An 18,011-nucleotide genomic window follows, 5' to 3' on the forward strand; every position below is an offset into this window, starting at 1 on the left:
ATGACGTTCACAGTTAGTCCGTGTCTGAAGCAGCTGTGATCAGGTTTTGGACCTTGTCCACTTTTGTGTCAGGATCAGCTGCAGACTGGTTTTGCAGAGATGGCTGCCATCTTGTTTTTACATGGATTAGTGTATTGTGCTCCTACTACCACTAGATGGCACAAAAAAGTAAACCCAAAATGTGATGTCCTCATATGAGGACACTGGTCTCAGGAGGATGTAAGTGTTTGTCTCTCCTGCAAAGATAATGTGTTTTTGTGCTATTGCTCTTGCCATGTTGGGCAGGTTATAGAGACTGCTGGACCTCCAATTTTAAGATCTGTCTTGTTGCCTTTTTCTTCTTCTTTCTCTCGCTCACTATGTTTATGACTTGGCCATATTTTCTTTATTGTTTTTGTAGTGATTTTGCTTTGTCTAAAAGTCAAATCAGTGTTTATTTTTTTCTAATAGAAGCCAAAATGTCTTCATGCTCCCTAGTCTCCTCTCATTATGTATCCAACACTGCCTCTGTGGCTCTGCTGCAGGTTTTCTTGAGATAAATCTAAAAAAAAAAAAAAAGATTTTAATTAGAAATTTTGCAAAAGAAAACAACTATGAAAATGGCAAAGATGACCTCTGAACCTGTGACTGTAAAACCTGTAATGACAATAAGTCAAGGAGCGCTATGGCATTAGTAGCTGTGATATTCCAGCTCGTCAATAATAGTAATACTAAAAAAAAGATGCACTTCTGCATAGCAACTGTGTAGTTTTATTCAACTTCTTCATCATTGTCATTGTAACCACATCCATATAGAAAATATATCAACACTTTAACCCTCGTGTGACCCCTGGACATTTTTGTCCATTTCCAAAATTCAAAACTCCCTCACAGAGAGATTAAAGGTCACAGGGGGGTGATTTTTTGCATGGGGGTGTCATTCTGGGTGAAATTTCAAATTCTCAACTTTCAGCATGAAAATCCATTATTTGACCCTGTAATGCATTTCTTCAAGTGGACAAAAATGTCCACTTTGATTTTTGCATGCATTCTGGGTTAAATTTCAAAATCCCAACTTTCAGCGTGAAAATCCATTATTTGAGCCTGTAACGCATTTTTATCCCGGCAACAATACAAATGGCTAAATGACAGGTGGACATTTTTGTCCACTTGAAGGGTCATGGATGGGATAAAAATGCATTACAGGTTCAAATAATGGATTTTCATGCTGATAGTTGGGATTTTCAAATTTAACCCAAAATTACACCCCCTTGACAAAAATCACCCCCCTTGTGACCTTTTGTTGGACTGTTTCCAGAAAATGGACATTTTTGTCCACTTGAAGGGTCATGGATGGGATAAAAATGCATTACAGGGTCAAATAATGGATTTTCATGCTGAAAGTTGGGATTTTCAGATTTAACCCAAAATGATCCCCCCTTGACAAAAATCACCCCCCTTGTGACCTGTTGTTGGACACTTTCTAGAAAATGGACATTTTTGTCCACTTGAAGGGTCATGGATGGGATAAAAATGCATTACAGGGTCAAATAATGGATTTTCATGCTGAAAGTTGGGATTTTGAAATTTCACCCAGAATGACACCCCCATGCAAAAATTCACCCCCCTGTGACCTTTTCTAGGACACTACAAAAGTTTCTAGAAAGTGGACATTTTTGTCCACTTGAAGGGTCATGGATGTAACTTTTTTGAAGGGGAACACAAGGGTTAATTAAACATTTCAATGGCCAGGCGATACAGACACATCATGCAGACACAACATACAGTATTACAGTAAATGTGAGTGGTGAGCCCCATGACAACACTGAGGACATATTTCATAACATGTTACTTTAAGATTATTGCTTGATTTTCATCCTGTTATTAGAGCCGCCTTAGGATTACTGTGAGTATAGACAGTGAGTGGTACTCTATGACACTTTGAGCATTGTTCAATTTCTTCCATGTGTCTGCACATTCATTCATGCAATAGAGAAAATATGATAAGTTAATAGTCATCATTTGTGTGAGCGAAGAGGCCACGACTGTCGCCGACTGTATCTGCTGTTTTTTGAGCCATCAATGCTTGTTGTTATTGAGCTGCTTTTCCGCGGCATTAAACATTTCTTGTTCGAAGTGGTCCGCACAAATCTTTCAATCGTGACACAAGCTCTTAAAACACCAAAATCCACCTTTGCTGTCTCCCTATACACCTTAAATAAAAAGACATTTCACAAGAAAAGGTGGTTTTGGGGGAAGATATCCTCAGATCGTTGTTGTTTGCACCCTGCACCACTCTATTTAGGGCCCAGAAACTCCGTCCACTCTGGCCGGGGGCTGAAGAACTTTAGACGAGCTCCAGGCAGCAGGAAAAATCTTATATTTCTCAAGCTTTAGATCACATGGTCAAACATGTGCATGGACTGCATGATGCTCTCGTCCTGGATGGAGAAACAAGACGAAACAGTTAAACTACTGAGAAAGCTGCAGATGTAAATGGAGGTTTTGTTAGTCTTTAAATGAGCATTTGAAATGGTTGAAATCATTGGATGAGGAAACCTTTTGGCATGTCTCTAAGAATTCCTCGATGGTGACCACTCCGTCATTGTTCCTGTCCATTTTCTGGAAAATGCAACACAGGCACAGATGATTAAAATAACTTAAAGGTAACCCCAGTGGAGCAGCCAAGGGGGGCCAGGGGGTGACAGGCACCCTGAAACACGGCCACCCTAAGGTCGGGACTTTATAAAAAGGTAACAACCAGGTGCAAGACTGTAAGCAGCATGCATCCAAGAGGAAGATACAAACACTAAGCTGACAAAGCTAGGGTTGACTTTCAGTTCCTGTTTCACTGGCGATACTGTTTGCAAACAGTAGCCGACAATTTCTGCATAGTATACCTTTAACTGTAGAATAAACTAAAGTATGTGAGTATGTAATTCCTTAACACTCATCCTGACATAGTTTTCAACAAGCTGATACTTACTGGCCCCATATAGCCACCCAGCCTGTTCTCACCCCCAACTCGTCAAATACTGCCACTTCGTCAGTGGTCTCAATGTCAGAGACTGATGCACAGAGGCATCTTTTGTGCCATTATAACACACATCAGTTTTAGAGACAGTGGGACAAACCCCAAGTCATCAAATACTACCGCTTTGTTAGTGGACATCAGTGTCAGACACATACAAAGAGAGCCAACCTTCATGGTGGTATGAGCTGTACATAATGGCAACAAAGTCTGTATATGGAGGGCAAGAGAGGTGGTGGATGGGTCAAAGAAACGCCAGACTTTCAACCGGGAGTCAGCTCTTTTTCTCATTTTCTGTCTGAGTGTTAAGCCAAACCATTATGTTTTTTTCTTAACCTAATCACATGCTTTAGTTGCCTAGTTTTACCTACTTTGTAAGTTTATTTTGAAAAAGACTTTATGCATTTAACAAGTAGACACTGTACATTTCCTGTGAAAATGGAAGTTTACAAGTAACAAGCATGTCTTGACACGCCACTAATGAACTCCAAACCAGATGAAGCGTGTCACATTTTGATGTGTATGTCCACTGGTAGAGCAGCGGTATTTAATGAGTTGGGCACAGTGGTTAGCACTGTTGCCTCAAGGCGAGAAGGTTCCTGGTTCGAATCCCGGGTGGGGGAGCCCTTCTGTGCGGAGTTTACATGTTCCCCCAGTGTCAGCGTGGGTTTTCTCCGGGTGCTCCAGCTTCCTCCCACAGTCCAAAGACATGCAGGTTAATTGGTGACTCTAAATTGTCCGTAGGTGTGAATGTGAGCATGAATGGTTGTCTGTCTCTATGTGTCAGCCCTGTGATAGTCTGCCTCTCGCCCAGTGTCGGCTGGGATAGGCTCCAGCCCCCCCGCAACCATCAAGATGGATGGGATGAGAATATATTTGCCCACCCATATGAAATATTTCTGGCATTGATCAGTGGTGCAGCCTGAAACTGGCAGCAGCAGAGATTACTGCATAGAGATATAACTCAATCAGGGACCTGTTCATAAAACATCGACCTAAAGTCTTTCCCTGTCCTCTGGTTAAATGGACAGCACTGCCTGTTGTCATGCATAATGAATAGTACACAAAACATGATGTACCAATACTCTGTGGGGGACTGATGTGAAATGCTTCAGCTGAGTTCTGGTAAGATATAAAACAATTTTTAAATCAAACCATGCAAAAGCAAATCAAATCAAACATAGATGGAGCATTTGTTGTTTTGGACAGATTCTTTGCCTCAGTTTGAGTTCAGTGTTGGGAGATGTGTGGTGTATTGGTTTGATGATTAGTGTGTTGTACCTGGAAGAAGTTGTCAACATGCTCCTTGGGAGCGTTATCCCTCATGCAGGGGTAGGTATACTTCCCCATCATGTCATAGATGGAGCGCATGATGTCTGTCATCTCCTGGACAGACAGACGGGAGGAAATAACAAATCAAATCAGAGCTGCTGACATAACAGCAGGCAGAGAGATGAGAGAATGGTTGAAGTACCTCTCTGGTGATGCAGCCGTCTTTGTTGAGATCGTACAGATTGAAGGCCCAGTTGAGTTTATCAGTGATGGAGCCTCTCAAGATGATGGACAGACTTACAACAAAGTCCTACAGCAAGAGAAAGAAAAGTGAGCCATGGGTGAGATCAGGAAAGTGAACGTCACATCTGACAGAGTCAGTCGAAAGATGAAAGCAAGAGGAACGGGGAAGTAGAAGAAGAAAGAGAAACAGTGTATCTTCAGTGGTTTGCAAGTACTGAGCCAATATTATATGTTTTAGGGCTTTTCTTTTCTGAGATCTAATGTGGTACTGTCAGCAACAGACACAAACTACATGCTTACAAAGATGAGACTTTTCTTGCTCTCTGTAAGTTTTGATTTCTGTAAAATAAAGACATTCAATGAGTTATATACTGAAGTGTTTTTAAGAGAAAGATTCTTTTTTAATTCAACCTTGTGTTTGTGTCCTGGCCATATGAAAAATGTATTTATATGCATACTTAATGCATCTTTAAGTATTTAAATACATAAAATATCTTAGAGAGAGTTATTTCCTTGAAGGACAGAGTCTTTGTGCTGTCTGTTTTAAAAGCACAGAGTTGCCTGAGCATAAAGGAGAAAAACGCAGAAGTGAAGAAAATCATAGAGGAAATAAACATTTGTCTGGACAGCAGAAAGTGAAGAGATGGAAAAGTCACCTCAAAGCTGACGGATCCGTTGTTATGGGTGTCAAAAGCTTCAAACAGGAAATGAGCGTACATACTTGAATCTGGAGGACAGAGGAAAATAAAGTGACCATTCAAATCCTGGATTCAGATAAGAGTCAGAGAGGTTTTGAGTTTGTAAAATGATGTTCAGAATCCTTAATACAGCCTGTGGTTTTACATCACCCTTTGTAAACTTTATATGACAAATTAATGTTTGCGAACTTAAAGATTTATTGCGGTTGGAGAAACATTAAAGAATATCTTAATTAAAGAAAAAAACACATATTTAAGTTATACGTTTGGGCCTGCTTCTGGTTGTAAAAGCAGGGTTGAAGTTAAACTGTGGAGAATTTTGCTCAGTTTCCTGTGGTCACATTTTTCCTACGACTGCAAATCTTTTCACCACATTCACAAACTTTAATTTAATGTAATTTTTTACAGGTTTAATAAAGGCTACTATATAGTAATACACAGGCTATGAAATTATTTCTAAACTTTATTTTACAAGTTAAAGATCTTATTTGACCCAACAGAAGAAGATGATATACTTTATTCATCCCTGAGGGGAAATCCAATTTTTTCCACCCTGTTGTCATACACACACAGGCCCGAAATACACACACATGCACAAACAGGGTCTGTACATGTATTAAATGGAGAGAGGTCAAGGAGATGGCTGCCTCAGGTGCTTCGAGCAGGGGAAGGTTGAGTGTCTTGCATTGCCCAGGAGGTGAACTGGCACCTCTCCAGCTACTGGTCCACACTCTTATTTGGACAGAGCTACTGCCGCTTCAATAGACTGTCAGTCTACTAAGCAAAAACTGATGCACTAATGATGATGAGCACAGTTTAAAGAGGAAAGCAGGAACTGGGACAGGGAAATAATTTTTCCTGTAGCGTTTGACTGGAATAAAGACCCACAAACTCTCAACCAACGACGATGCAAGACGCATCTTTTCCTCGTAAAAAGCTCCTGCTGGTTTCTATTAGGACTATTTTGATACCAGAAAAATGCATTTGAAATTCTGACAAAATACATGTTAAATAAAGGTCAAAAGCATGAGTTGAATAATGAGGACCTGACTGACCTCCCTGAGGGAAGAACTGGGAGTAGATGCTTTTGAAAGTCTCTTCATTCACCACACCACTGGGACACTCCTGTGGAAATGAAAAAACACAAACTTATATTTCAGTGAAACACACACACACACAGGCTTTCTCATGCATATAAATAATATTTTTTATTTGTCTTAGACTGACGTTTTTGAATCCCCGGTAGAGGACCTGCAGCTCCTTCTTGCTGAAGTTGGTCTGCTGTACGAGACGGTCGAGCCCCTCCGGTCGGTAACACACCGTCGACAGTTCAGCATCATCACTTGAACTTCCTGCATGTAAGGATGGAGAGAGATGAAATAATCACTCCCTAAGACACACTAGTGTGTCCATGAAAGGCCTTGCCCAGAGAAAAAAAAGACAGCAGTGAAAATAAAGAAAGGAAAAGCAAAAGTATCACTAATCAATTTTCTGTGTGTTGTGACACTTGCTTTGAGACGTTGAAGAACTGGAGCCAGAGCGATAGCAGGGGAGAAGTTTGAGGAAGCGCTGCTTTATGGTCTTTTTATTGGGTTTGGACGGTGGATTACCTGGAAACAACCAATCACAGCAGAGATTAGAGGCAGATAGAGCGGCCCACACTGGAAACACCACGATGGATGGATGAAACACTGGCCGGACTAGGCTCAAATACTTCTAATCACTTTTCCATGCAACTTAGTGCGCACAAATTAGTTTGCTGACCTGGCTTTGAACCAGAACGACCCATCGGATCAAAGCTGCTTGGAGAGCAGCCAGCGAGAGAAGGTTGAGTGAAGTGACACATGACTGACGTCTGAGAGACAGAGGCCATACAGAGTGTCATCTACATGTCCATTCTTTGTTTTTAGATATACTATCTATGGAAAAAATGTGAAGTTTCATTTTATATTATTTATCAACCAAGAGGTGTCTTAAAATACACTATATTTTATATGATGTACCTGCCTGTAATAAATACCTTTAGTTTAGTTTTAAGCAAAATGAAATTAAGAACTGTGTTGGGCCAACTATATCAGCTAATTTAAATAAGGTGGTAAAATGTTTTAGCCAAATGCTAATGTGAGCAAGCTAAAATGTTGACAATGACAATGCTAACATGCTAATGTCTAAGCATGTGTGATGATTACCATGTTCACCATCTTAGTTCAGATACTGTAGAAACTTTGTAGAATATAGAATAAAGTTCTGTGAGTTTGAACCAAGCTTGGATGCACAGCATGACTTTCTAATGATTGGTTCAGGTTTAAAGGAGCAGTAAGTAGGATTTAGTGACATCTAGCAGTGAGGTTGTAGATTGCAACCCACTGAATACTCCTCCACTCACTCTTTCCAAGCATGTAGTAAAATCGACAGTGGCCTTCAATGGCCTGGAACACCACCTGCTCAGTAAACAGATCATTTTAAGGTAGTGAGAACGCAATGATTCTTATTTTCCAGATTTTAGGATTCAGATTATCAACTAAAGAAAACACAATCCTACACATTGGACCTTTAAGTGTTTCAAGATGAGAAAGAACACACACACACACACACACACACACACACACACACACACACACACACACACACTGTCTTGACTTCTTGCTGTAACAATAATATGGTCTATCAGCCTTTACAGACACCACTACAGGATTCTCTGCACCTACACACAGCTCCCTGTCTGTGTGTAGGTGCAGCTAACTGTCATCTCAACAGCCATAAAACTGAACTAACTTCCAATAAACATTGTACATCATACATTACTTCTCACTCTGTGATCTTTATACAATAATCTCAATACTGAGGCAATAAAAAAACTTTGCAAGCTTCACTGAACAGAATGAAATTAAGTTTTCCTGTATTTTCCTCCCTGGCTCCCAGGCTGACACACCTGCTGCTGTAAATCTTCCCATTTATCCATCTTCAGCCTGAAGCTTTGCCTGCTCCTAAATCTTTGTGTCAAGGTCTCACTTGCTCTCACTTATTGGAGGCATCTTGTTTTGTTATCTCTCCTATCCAAAATCAGTCACAGATACTTTGCATCGACCGGGAACAACCCAAGGACAAACAGAAACAGATACTGTAGACATGAGGTGCTGGACAGCAGCAATAATGCTGACAGAAGCCCACGCTAACAATTGCTGATTTTGCATCCTCAGACCTTCACGTGTCGTCTCCTACCACTAGAGGACAGTGTAGACCTGCAGTCAGATCATACTCAACTGTCCAGAGCCTCAAAGTCAGAGAAAGGATAAACAAAACCCAGGCAGGAGGCAACTCTGAGCACTGCAGGGGACTAAAACAGACGGATGGAGCGACCTGTTTGATGTTGTACACCTTCACTCCCACTGTTACTCAGAGAGAAAACCGGTGGACCTGATGTTCTAATGATGCAGTCTGTGAATCAGTGAAACCTGACTGTGATGAGAATACAGATACAGGTGACTGAACGATGGGGAGGAATGTATAAAACCTGTAATTTAAATAAGATGCTGCACTGAAACATCTCACAGACCAGTGGTGGAATGTAACTATGTACTCGAGTACTGTACATGAGTCAACTGTTGAGGTACTTGTACTTTACTTGAGTATTTCCATTTCCTGCTGCTTTATACTTCTACTCCACTACACTACACTTTGAAGGCAAATATTTTACTTTTAACTCCTCTTTTATTTGATAACTTCAGTTACTACTTTGCAGATTCAGATTATTTAAACTAAATATAAATCAGCAAATAAATTCTGACATATTATTACAGTTTAAGTTGGCAGGCAGTGTATACAGTGGTTAAAATGAGCACCACACTTACCAGCTGCAACATTAAAGTGATGTACACATTAATGCACTGCTCATAATCCAGTAATATATATTATCATGAAATTAGTTATTCTGCATACTTTTATTTCTGGTCCTTTAAGTATATTTAGGTGCTAATACTTTATTACTTTTGCCTGAGTAGATTTTTGATTCAGCACTTTTACTTGTTGTAAAATATCTGAATACTTCCTCCACCCCTGAGTGAGACAGGTACACACAAAGCCATCTCCACAATCTTAAATTTTCATGTAAATATGTAAACACACCAACAGTATTGTTTGAAGCAGGGGCAGCTAACAACACCTTTATTACGACGTGATAACTTCAACAATAAGTAAATAGATCATGTTCAAAATCAGACTTGTTTTTGACTCTGTTAGTATCTCAGAGGTGTTTAGAACATGGTTATATGTAATGTAAAGTACACAAGAATCAAATTACAGTCATACATACAGCAGCAGCAGCAGCAGTGCAGGATGAAACTCCAACATTCACACCTGAGAAATGTCTCCAACAACAGCGCAACAGCTGCACTGCAGCAACACAGGGATTCAGTGTTTGGCTGAGGGGCATATCAGACGCATTCACTAAAAACTTCTCACTTACTCCTTTATGTTATGTCACGGAGAAAAATATATATCCTAATCTGCCAACTGTGTGCATACAGCTTCTGTAAATAAGTATAAAATATTAATGTGATTCCATTCTGTAGGAACACACCAGTTGCTGCCCTGCCTTAATGTAGGATATGTCAATCATACTATCAAATACAGCAGCTGCTCAACTGTGGAAAAACAAACAAAGCTTTACAGGTCCTCTCTCACACACACACGCACGCACACACACACACACACACACACACACACACACACACACACACACAGGCGAGGAGGATGACACAAACATCTCAGCTTTTGATGCAGAAAAATAAAACGATAAATTAAATGATTTTTATTTTAAGCTGGGGAACCATTTTACAGGAAGATGGAGACAACAACAAAAAAAAGTTTTTTCTTTCTCTCCAGCTGATATTTTTAGACGTGACAGAGCGCAGGGCAGATATTATATCTATTATCTACGTTATTCAAATGCTTTTTAAGAGCAGATGTTTGATGTGACTTGTCTGCATAGTAATCCAACAAAAATAGAGCGTGGGGGGTCGTTCCTAGAGAGCCAAGGCAGCATATTGATGTCTGGCTCAGCAGTTGAAGCACTGTTCAGGCTGTTATATAAGATCATAAACATCAGCTGGACAGAATGTAAAAATGCATGCCCCTCACTGTTAGCTCATAAAGTTTGTTCGCTGTATTTATGATGTTTATGAGCAAATGAAACATACTTAAAGGAACACTTCACCCACAACTTGATTATTTGTATATAAGTTACTAACCTCATGTTATGCTGGATTCGTGAAGACATCTTTATTTTTCTCGCATGCCATCATGGCAAACGAAGAATCCAGAAACTGAGAAAATTCTTAATGAATTGGATTAAAAGGGGTCCATGTCCAACAGCAGCAAAACTATATCAAAACATTGGTTTATAAACTCTCACACAACTCTGTCGGTATAATCCAAGTCTCATTTATCCAGTCGTAAGCTCAGTACTTCCCAAACACAAACCAAAGTATTTAAAAAGCTTCTGCATACAGGTACCACACCTGGGCAAGAGCATGTAGTTGAACTCTGCGTATGCATTCTGTTGAGTTGAGTTCAAGCGCTTGTGGTGCGCTTGCCCAGGCATCCTACTTGTCAGTGTGTGAGATTGTTTATGCAGAAGCTTTTTAAACAGTAAGGATTTAGCAAAAATACACGTGTTCAGGAAGTACGACTGCATAAGGCCCTGATCACACAGGAAGCGTTTTAGCAGCTAAAGGTGACTTTTTGTAATTGTTTTTAAAAACAATTACAAAAAGCAAAAAGAATGAAGCGATCATTCCGATCGCTCTGAACTTCTTGAGTTGAAAAAAACTTCAACTCAAAGCGGAAAAACGCCCCACATCACCTCTTTTTTCGTCATCTTTTTTCTCATTGTCCAGTTGGTAGCGGTTGCTGGATACCCAGACCTATACGGCCCGACGTTAGACAGCAAGTTGTCAAACTGCCCCCGAGTCATCCTAAAATATGCCTGGAAATAGCCATCACAGAGGAGAAGCTCCTGGACCAACTGGTGGTACTCCCCGTGATTCACTCTCCTTATTAGGGTCTCATGTCCCCACACAGATCTCCGTTTCCCTGTGTGCAACAAACTATTTACTGACAGCCTCTCACCCTCGAACAGAGCTACAGCAGGTACCCTGTGCCTGTCCATTTTAGGAACTAGATACAATAAATAAACAGTAGATTGATTAGGCCTACATGGGAAGGTTAGAATAAGGAGGTGAGTCTGTAGTTGCCTGGCAACAATAAAGAGGCGCAGCAAGCTTTTTTTTTTTTTCACTAGTGGCATTCAGTTTTTAAAAAGGCAGTGCGGGGCACCTCGTATTTTGAAACCTGCAAAACTGATGTTTTGATAAACTTGCTGTTGTTGTACATGGACCCCTTTTACTCCAATTCATCAAGAATTTTATGTTTTTGGATTCTTCACCATGGAAGTATACTAGAAAAACAACATTTTCCTCCTGAATTCATGGTAGCGTGAGGTGATTGAGTGCCTGATATACAAATGATCATTCTGTGGGTGAAGTATTTCTTTAATATGTGCTGCAGCTTGTTGCAGTCAGTAACCTTTTACCGGTCCCACAGCACAAACTGATCATCGAGTATCTCCTGAATATCTCTAGGGTTCAACTGATGAATCGCACTGACTCAACAGTTATTTCAGCAGGTGCTGAGATCATCCAGCAGCCTTTCTTCTGTTCTGGAGACCCTCTGGGTGACTTTGATCCTGTGAATCAATTTTAACAATTGCAGCCCTCTGAGGCCGATCAATACACTCTTCCCTGCTGTTATCAACACATTTAAAGACTCTTTTATCCGCACCTTTTATCCACTGGTGCAAACAACTCCGACTGAAAATACTTAAACTGTGGATGAAGAAAAGCAAGAGACACTGAGAGGAATGAAGAAACTCATAAAAAGGAGGGCCGCGAGGCTTTGAAGAGGAGTCGTCAGAGTCATCACTGCTTTTGGGGTATGTCTTTACAACAAGTTATACTTATAAAGGAATTAAAAGTTGCTTATTGAGAACTTTTTTATGTGCTGAACCCCTTTAGCTGGCTTACTGTAGGAGCATAAATCGATGTTGAGGGTAGAAATATCCAGTCAGAATATTTGCTGATAATCCCAAATCTCAAACGTATGAAGTGGGCCTAATCGATGGGCTTTTAATCAGGCAAGCTTCTGGTGAAAAGAAAAAAAGGGTTTGAAAATATTGACTTGGGAGATAAAGTTAATCACAGTGGAATGATTAAAGCTGCTCAAAGTGGCAGCCGCATGTATGTTTTTACACATAATGAGGTTTTTTCTTGATTTTCTGAGAAAAAAATCTCCCAGTAAGACTGTGCTTTCATTAGTTCATCATTTTTAAAAAACAGTTCTCTCAAAATCTCCCAGATCCACAGAGAAACTCCACTTCAGTTTCCTCTATGGGCCTATAAAAGACCAAACTTTCTTCACAAAAGTTAATTTTTCTTCCTGACTTTGAGCTTAAAAGAAAATGCAAGCATATGTTAGTGAGGAATAAGTAAAGAAAGGAACCTTTGTTTTTATATGTGCACTCATAATTTGCCAATCTATTTTAAGAGTTTATTATTAATCTGTGAATTAAAGGAGAATAATTTATTAATCATAATATTATTGGGTAAAAAGTTGTAAATGTTTACAAAAACACTTGAACTGCTCCTTTATTACAACCCTAAATCCAAACTCTGTGCCACTGGTAGCATCTAGAGTTTATTTGGGAGGTGGCGGCAGCTTTGGTTGGATCATGCAGCGCTAAATGAATGTTTGTAAACTAATGTTGCCCTGGCAACTGCCTCTGTGCTTATCATAATCCTCAGAAAGGACATGGTTCAGATTACGTCCATCTCATACAGACCATGGACACACACACATTAACATTTACACTCTGTCTCTTCCCCTGACATTGTGAGCTCCCCAGTGACTGTCGCAGAGGTTTATATCCACTCATTTGACCTCATGTGGCCTACAGAGCCATCGCTTACACAGAATCAGCTTTGATTATTTGTTGCACAACATTGATCTTAATACACTCTTCATCAGTCCAGCCAATTCCATCTGGCACCTATGATATCAAATCTGTTTAACTCTGAGAGGCTTTTATGTTGAAATCTGCTTTGTAGCTGTGTTATATAAATGCAATATTTATGTTATCAGTGTTGACTGTTTTTGATGCATTAGGGAAAGTACACCCTTGACCGTGCTACAAAAATGTCATGAATATAAATCAATCTAATCTCACCTTTCTCAAACACACACACACAGACAGAGAGGAGCAGGCCTGTTCAGTCACAGCAGGTGTACTAGACATTATTCTACAACATGTACAACACTTGAGACAATACTAGTTTGGAAATTCCTCTAACAAAGCCAAGAAATTCAATACTGAAACCCTAAATTTGTACATAAATCGTAAAGATATACCAGGCCAACACATTCTCACTCTGACCTTGTCACATATTGATGTTTGGTCATGTACTCTCCACGTCCTCATGCGTCGTGCAAGGTACCCTGAGTGCATTGGTTGTTGACGCTCTGGGACACCATGTCAAGCTCTGCCTTTTACATGCATTGTCTTCTTTCAAGATACACTTCCATATTAACAGGATTTAATGTTTATATACAATGTCTTTCTACATAAACGCACTTTGTCAGTACAACACCACGAATGGACTTTTTTTTTTTCTTCAACATCAAACACACATGGCTAAGTTTAGGAAAAAAAGAACAGGCTGCAAGTCTGTGTTTCTTGGACCCATCCAATACCTCTCACCCACCACAGTTAACTTTCGTCCCTGTCCCGCTGCATCTCATGCCGACGTTAAATGATGCCTTTTTTCCTTGGTTTCTGATGCTGCAAGTCACTGCCCAAGCTCTGGATTTCAATGACTTCAGAGTAAGACTGGGCTCACCAAGGGGGACTTTTCCAAAAAAACAATGTATAGACTACAGAAGTATCGGCTCTCAATCATCACAGCTAGCTACCAGCACCTCTAAGACTGACATCTACACTGCCCCCTGCCTTGTTGCAGAGGGTTATGGCAGGAGTAGCAACTCCGCTGAAGGAACAACTGCTCCAGGCTAAGAAAAAGTTTGGCACATATCCCCCTGTAACACCATAATGTTTAGTTTTACACCTTGTTTTGTTTTGTTTTGTACAGATTAAAGAAACAGGTGCTGGTAGGTGGATTTTGTTACCTCTGGGCAGAGCAGGCTGTCTGTGTCCCCCTGAGTCCACTCTTTAATGCTAAGCTAAGCTAATTGGCTGCTCATAGTAGCTTCATATTTACAGTGCAGATATGACACCTAACTCTCAGCAAGTAAGAAAATTAGCATATTTCCCAAAATGTTGAGCTACTGCTTTAAAAAGAAGAACAGTCTTTCCAAGTGATGACATCACGGTTCAGTGACATTATGGTTCAGCTCCACCACAGCAGCAGCAGTCAGTCAGTCAGTCAGGGTCACTGTAACATGTGAAGTGTGGTGTAGAAAGTGATGACTTGGAGAAAGATCCAGTATCTATAATGTATGAACACAGCCAGGAGTAAACAGCAGAGCTGCTGCACATAAACACTGCTTTCTGCTCAGTCTTAGATATACCTGATAAATCATTTAATGCAGTCTTAACAGACTTTCTCCATAAGCGGTTGTTGTTGCTTTATTCATCAATACATTTAATATAACTGTTGAGGCTTTATATGACAGGTACAATAGAGTCAAGCAGTAAAGGCTGCAGTTTGGTGCCTCAGGCTGTTAAGCACCACGGCGCCCCTGTGCTTCACTCTTTAATAAAAAGGTTTGTTTGTGCGTCCTGAACGCCCCCTAAAGCCTCTGTGTTCATGCACCTGTTCACTGTTTGGTTAACCTGCTGCTGAATGGATATCACACCGGCTATTGTGCCGGCTACAACTATCAGTCATTAAATAAGCCTCCATCTGTATAACATCTGCCCACGTTCAATACAGAGGTTTAGAAACATCCTGCAAACTGAATGGTAACAGCACTGCGCCCATCTGAAGTTATTTTTACACATTTATTTTTAAAGGAAAAGACTATTTTGGGAAGTGTCACAAGAAAGACAGCACCAAGTGTGTGTGTGTGTGTGTGTGTGTGAGGGAGAGAGTGATATACACTGAGACGCTCACTGATCTCTAAAGAGACGTGTCTTTGTAAGCACTCATGAGGAAAATAAAAGACTGTGCAGTCTGACAAACAGAGGAGCCTCGCTGATCTAATTAGACCGTAAAGACAGACACTGACATGTGTAATATTAGATGATAAGAAACCGATAAGATGTGACTTGCGGTTGTAATATGAAGTTGTTTTCATGTTTTTGTGAAGCACATTGAGCTTTTGTTTTTTCTTTCATTAGAGGGAGAGCATCAGTGCAATATCAGCTATCACCACTATGCAGTTGGTCGTTTGTGCTTCACTTTTAGAGCATCGCATGAAAAGAAACATGTCGATATGTACAGTATGACCAACACTAACATCATGGATTTGTTAATTAGAGTCACCACTAATGTCTATTCTCATCATCGATCAATCTGTTGAATATTTTTGACAACATAGTAATCATTTAATCCTTTCAATATGTCGACCACAGTTTTCCTAGAGATATTCAACCTACAATGAAAAAAGGAAGTTAAGTTTCAGATTTTAGAAGATAAAACAAGAATTTCTTTGGCTTTTCTTGATAAATGTCTTCACCACTTTATTGATTTTCAGAATGTCTGCCAACTAATTGATTAATCAACTATTCATGTCAGCATTAATATGATCAAACATCAGTATGGAGAATGCAAAACATGTTTTCAAACTAATGTTATACTATTATTTTATAGCTCTACTGCTATTTCTGGTCCATTCCTTTGCTCCACGTACAGACTGCAATCTTTTAACTGATGTGACTGATGTCATGCAGACATATAGCCATGTGGACATGTTAGCTTTATATCCAGTATTTATATTTAGAAGCATATCACTGCAACATCTTTTACAAAAGACCACCCCTCATATTTCATATATTTCACAAAGCCTCTTGTGTCTTTATTTTCCTGTTGACTTGACCTGCATGATGCTGAGCCCATGATGACCTCTGCGTGATGCAACCAGGCTGTTTTTTTTTTAAATAAATATTAGTAGGCTACATATTCTTTTACAATAGCAGACGAGAGAGCAATGATGCAAAGTTCATCCAAAAATGACTGACTAAGTTGTGTTAATGAGGCTGCTTGATTGTCACATTGCAGACAGATGATGAAACCGGATTGTGGTGCATTAAACACTACTTTAGTGCTGTTTTAAATTTTCATTTTTGACAGAGCTAAGTTCTTAAAAGGCACTGTACTTCTTTCTTCTTCTTCATGAGTCCTCTACTGTATGTGGCAGTTTATTCTTTTGACAAAACCAAAGCAAACTTTGATGAGCGCACAGTCACAGGAAATCTCAGCCAGGTCAGCAAACAGCAGCAAATCCAGCAATTGTTCCCATATTTTAAACAGAAAATAAAAGATGACAAAGACTGATGTACCTGTAAGTGGGTCGTAAGATCTGTCCAGCTCTCTGGAGTCAGACAAACTCTGGTCTTGACTCCTGGATTTCATGTTTGTCTCGGGTCTCACCGCTGAACCTGCAAGATCTGTGCGCGCGTCGGAGCACAGCTCGTCTACGACTTCACTCCTGTTTGCATTTCACTTTTCTGCAAGCATCAGCCGGTGTGTGCTGCAAACTGATCGAAGATAGAGGGACGGCAAAAGGGTAAAAGTCCGTGGAAAAGCTCGTGTCTCTTTATCCAAACTCTCCTCCTCCTGCTCAGCACCAGCGCGCGCTCACATCCACAGTTGGCGCTTCACGGTCACTTGGAGAGGCTGTGTGAGTTAAAGGTTGTTGATCAGCAGCAGAAAGCTGATGACTTCACTTTGCTGATCCAAAGATCCAAACAAATGACAAAGAGTCCGCCTGTCAGCTGCATCTGTATGTGTCTGAGCTGAGAGAGGAGACACAGCTGAGAGGAGAGAGGAAGAGGAGTGATGAAGCAAGAGAGAGGCAGTGCCACAGACAGACAGACAGACAGACAGAGGGATGTGGGAGTGTATATATCAGCTGATCTGTGCTCCACTGATGGATGGTCTCACCTTGGCTCGGGACTTGAGCAGCTTTGAAGAAGTAATACCTGCGGATCAATATTCTGTCAGCTGCGCGTCCTTGAGAGTTAACGAATGACTCACTCATATTTCACATAAATGAATGCACCAAGGTCACGATTTCCACAAATTATTATTTAAATATTAAAGCCATAAATACGCGTGATAAGCTGAGTGGAGACGGAGGAGGCCACAAGCTGATTTATGGGATAAACTTCCAGATTTCCACAGCTTTGTTTCCCATCACAAACTTGTGTTTTAAAGCCTCTAACATGTAAGACTTTGAGCCTCTCAGGGACATCATCAAGGTTTAGAGAAAGGGTGTAATTAAGTAGTTTTTTTCATGTAGCCTATATTTCTTTTCTTTTTTTGAGTACATTTAAAAATCTGTGCTTTATAGTGTTCCTCCAACGTTTTGTAAAGTATGTCATGGTAATTTGGACAGACATGTCCTTTCAAGTTTAAATCTCTTGATCTATCTCACAATGCCTCAGGATCCAAAATACAAATAAATGATCAGTAAACAGTAATGCACTGGCTGGTTTCTTGGTTGGACATAGACTAGGTTACTCATGTTAAAATTCTCACAGTCCAACATATTGT

At 40.2% G+C, this 18,011-nt stretch overlaps 1 protein-coding gene across 1 annotated transcript; it reads right to left on the reverse strand.

Annotated features, from left to right (window-relative positions):
* Nucleotides 1-1,713: 1,713 nt before the first annotated feature.
* LOC125886528 (Kv channel-interacting protein 2-like) lies at nucleotides 1,714-17,390 on the reverse strand. The gene is made up of 9 exons (XM_049572790.1): nucleotides 16,796-17,390; nucleotides 6,735-6,833; nucleotides 6,451-6,575; nucleotides 6,279-6,348; nucleotides 5,182-5,252; nucleotides 4,485-4,592; nucleotides 4,292-4,396; nucleotides 2,539-2,601; nucleotides 1,714-2,420 (listed from the first exon to the last, which is right to left on the reverse strand). Exons 1-9 carry the CDS (start codon nucleotides 16,866-16,868, stop codon nucleotides 2,373-2,375), a joined length of 762 nt encoding a protein of 253 aa, XP_049428747.1. The 5' UTR covers nucleotides 16,869-17,390; the 3' UTR covers nucleotides 1,714-2,372.
* Between the last annotated feature and the right edge of the window lie 621 nt (nucleotides 17,391-18,011).

Source organism: Epinephelus fuscoguttatus, linkage group LG3, assembly GCF_011397635.1.
Source record: "Epinephelus fuscoguttatus linkage group LG3, E.fuscoguttatus.final_Chr_v1".
Lineage (NCBI taxonomy): Eukaryota > Metazoa > Chordata > Actinopteri > Perciformes > Serranidae > Epinephelus > Epinephelus fuscoguttatus.